Source organism: Mesitornis unicolor, unplaced genomic scaffold (assembly GCF_000695765.1).
Source record: "Mesitornis unicolor isolate BGI_N332 unplaced genomic scaffold, ASM69576v1 scaffold11366, whole genome shotgun sequence".
Taxonomy (NCBI): domain Eukaryota; kingdom Metazoa; phylum Chordata; class Aves; order Mesitornithiformes; family Mesitornithidae; genus Mesitornis; species Mesitornis unicolor.
In genome coordinates this window covers 7681-11333 of record NW_010190308.1, presented here as the reverse complement: position 1 = coordinate 11333, position 3653 = coordinate 7681, and the positions used below count along the sequence as shown (strand labels likewise).

The 3653-nt window shown below is 37.7% G+C and overlaps 1 protein-coding gene across 1 annotated transcript in view; it reads right to left on the bottom strand.

Moving 5' to 3' along the window:
• The window catches only part of CMPK1 (cytidine monophosphate (UMP-CMP) kinase 1, cytosolic), a gene marked incomplete at its 5' end in the record, with an annotated part of 4050 nt that extends 781 nt beyond the window's left edge, over nucleotides 1-3269 (bottom strand). The window contains 4 exons of the mRNA XM_010186364.1: nucleotides 301-397; nucleotides 477-553; nucleotides 2109-2261; nucleotides 3123-3269. Of these exons, the coding sequence (XP_010184666.1) occupies nucleotides 301-397; nucleotides 477-553; nucleotides 2109-2261; nucleotides 3123-3269 (474 nt within the window). The remainder of the gene's footprint in view (nucleotides 1-300; nucleotides 398-476; nucleotides 554-2108; nucleotides 2262-3122) is intronic.
• Nucleotides 3270-3653: the final 384 nt, after the last annotated feature.

Genomic DNA, 3653 nt, shown 5'->3' with positions numbered 1-3653 from the left:
ATACTATTTCAGAAATCCAAAAGCTTATGAAAGTGCAAAAGACAAGACACTGTTAAACAAAGAAACACTGAAAATGCGTTCAGTCCAGCTCACGTTCAAGCAGAACTAACTGATTTCTTGAAGTTATTTACATCTTAATCAGTTCTTCAAGAGTCAAAATGAGAGTTCCAGAACCCACCTCAGTAATACACATCAGTGCTTAATCAGCACACTAACCACACATACACACAGCTCAGAAGAATGCCAAAGACATGCACCCTGCCACCGTCATTGCCGTGTTTTTTTGCCTTATATACCTACTTCATCAACGGATTTAGAGGCATCCACTTTTCTGACTTTTCCCATTCTCTCATACAAGTCTATTATAGGCTTAGTAGACTGCAGATACGTATTAATTCTAGGAGAAAGCACAGGGGAAAACGCATTACAGAGTAAAATACAAACAGAAGTGAACGGAAAAGTTTTGAAGATGGTACCTCTTTTCCAGACTCTCCCGATTGTCATCACTCCTACCACTGCTCTTGCCTCTTTCAAGACAGCGGCTAACACATATCTACAAAAAACATCAAAAAGATGATCACAACCAAGACCACAAGGTGCTATGTTGAAAGCAGGAACAAAACAAAAATTCTGAGTATCTAACTAGGCCTGACACACAAAATACTATCCCAGTCCGGTGGATGTAACCAGAACTCACATAGAAAGTTAGATTCTTCCAGAGAAAAGGGAGGCTAGCTTTACACTTCACCAGTTCATTAAAACAAGGGCTTTTAAAATGGGACTGGGGTCAGTGGAAGGAAAAGCAACATCAAGCTCTGTGGTTCGACTGGGCCTCCAACTCGAGACGTTTAAAGAAGAAAATTAACTTATTTGCAAGGATGTGTTCAGACTTCCTGAAAAGCAGCATGTCAAATTAGACTGCTAATATATGCCTGCTCTGACAGAAAGTCACTGTACGTTCCCAAAGTTTTGTAATGCTACATACTAAGTTATGTAGCCTATTATAAGTTAAGTCTATTATAAGTTAAAATGTTCTTACTTGACATTGCTATAATGAAGACTTAAAAATCAAAATCTAAGTAAAAACAGAAGAAATAAGTACAGTTAAAAGATGCCCAGTGAACGAAGTTTCGAAATAAAGCTAAGCGACGCTGACGCATGCACACCTCATTAATACGTTTATGTTACTCATGCAAGAGGATAGTAGTTTAAAATTATTTTTTCCTACAAAGTACACACATAGTTAGAAAAAAAAATAATAATCCAGAAGATCACGTAGGTATTGTCGTCTATTTTCAGTTGTAGTAAAAAAATTACAACCCCAAAATTAACACCCCACCAAGTGAAATAAGATTAAATTATTTTTTTAAGTTTTTAAATAGAAAAAATAATCCCCTCACTTGTTCTTTGATATTAAAAAAATAATTGCAACTAAGAAAAAAAAAATTAAAGTAACAAAATTTCTAAGGAAACTGTGAAAAAAGGTAAAAGAAGGAAATTAAGCTCAGGGTGCTGGGATGCTCATATCAGTTTTTATGCCCCGAGGGCACTGATAGATTAAAAAGACAGCTTACCATGGCACTTGTTAAATGAATGCAGTGTATCACTGTCAAAACGCCCTTGTAATCTAATGACTTGCTGAATAAAATGTTGAATACTGGCTGCCACATAGCACATCTCATAACTATGAGAATAAAGACTGGTGCTGCCAGCCTTTTAGAATTAAAGTAGACATTGCTATCAAGTTCATTTTGGACTAAACAACAGCTACTAAGAGCAAACAAAATAATGTTTTAATGAAATAACTTTGTATAACATATTTAAAGTTTATATAAGTTTTCCTTAGGAATGCAATTGCATGTAGCACTTCTTCAATATAACTTATTTGCACGTGATTCTACCAAGTGTAATCAGCCGCCTGTTATTTCAGAAACATGCAGGTTTTTATCTGCAACAAAGGGTTGCCAAAAAATCCTTGAAACTCAGACTGCGTTTTCCTTCCACTCTTCCACTAGTCCATTCACTACCTGGCAGAGTTTTATTGTTCTTCTTGAACGATTCTCACAAGACAGCAAGAAAGGAAGTTACAGAATAACATACTTCATTACCTCATTGTCACAATCGAAAAAAAGAACAAAAGAAACATCAGCCTTTCCATCCATAGTCTTATTCCAGCCTTGAAGATTATCTTCATTCCTGGGAAATCCATCAATCAAGAACTTGTTCTTCTGGGAATTGGCAGCCATTGTTTGATCCATAGCCTGATAAAAGAGAACTCAGTTCATGATCTCCTGCACATACAACTAATTAACCACTTATTAAATTACCCCCTAAATGTTGACATGGTAAGTTGAGAAGCATTTATCTTAGAATTATTGCAGATTTACAAAATGTATTTCTGTTTTGTATTGAGTGCACGACAATTAATTAATTGATGCGCCAATTCTTACAAACTGAATTCACTATTTCATAAAGCTCAAAATCTTGTAACACGCAATCCCAGCTTTAAAGCTGATTTTCTGCAAGATACTGGAAAGTGCTGTTACACAAGATGACAAAACTTTCCTGATCTAGAGTTAATTCTAATGGAAAAACTCCAGATAAATTTCGTGCCATAAGCAACAGAAGCCTGTTCTGTCTTAAAAGAGATACTCTGGTTGTTTTCCTAGGCATTTAATAAGGACAAAGGCTGGAGCTTTTCCTTCCACAGGAACATTAGCAGATGCCCTTGTCCTTCACCTGGCTATCTATTTTGATAAAACTTAGTACCTTTAAGGCCTTTACCCTCCAGCCAAATATGACTGAGCTGACCAAGAGGTTCAAAAGCTAGTTAAGGGAAATAAGAAACACAGAGTTTCACTGATTTCCCTAGAGCTACCAAAAAAGTAACAAAATAAAAATAATCCATTCTTACAGATCCCCAGGTATCAGAGGCTACTGCCCTCCAACCAGCCAGAAGGAAACGCGAGTAATTGCTAGAAGCCCAGTACATGATAAGCACCTACACGTCTGCCACTTCATAGTGCTCACACCAGAGTAAAGGCAATCCTGCCACAATACGGCCACTGCTTTGTTGCTTAGACTGCAAGAGCGACCCAGCAAGGAAATAGCCCTTTCCTTACCCTCTTGATCAAGCTGATTGTTATTTCAACCGGTACAATTTCCCCTTCCTTAATGTAGTTCTCAATGAGTTCTCCATACTGTGAGCCTGGCCTTTTTCGTTCATCTCGAAGAAGGTCACCAGCAGAAAGGTGCGTGTAGCCATATTTCTGAAACGTGAAAACAGGCACAGGCTCCTTGAATTAGTACATATGCAAAGTTCACATCAGTCAATAGTGTCAGTCACATTTATCTTTGCATTACAACAGAAAAATACAGGGAATAGCAGCTTGCTACTGACAGATCTATACCATCTTCAGTGTCATCTGAAAACACAGCATACTTGGTATGCACTGCCCAGCAACAGAGAGATTCGTGGGTAAAGTGCTCAGTCAGGCCTTCGTGTCCTGCTTTCAAAGGTAATTTTGTCACATTTGGAAAAAAAGACTGTCTCAAAGTCCCCAAAGCGCTTCCTGAAATGTTACAGTGCGCAATGAGCCATTTAACAATCACCAGACTGGATACAAGCGATACCTCATCCTGACAGTTCAACT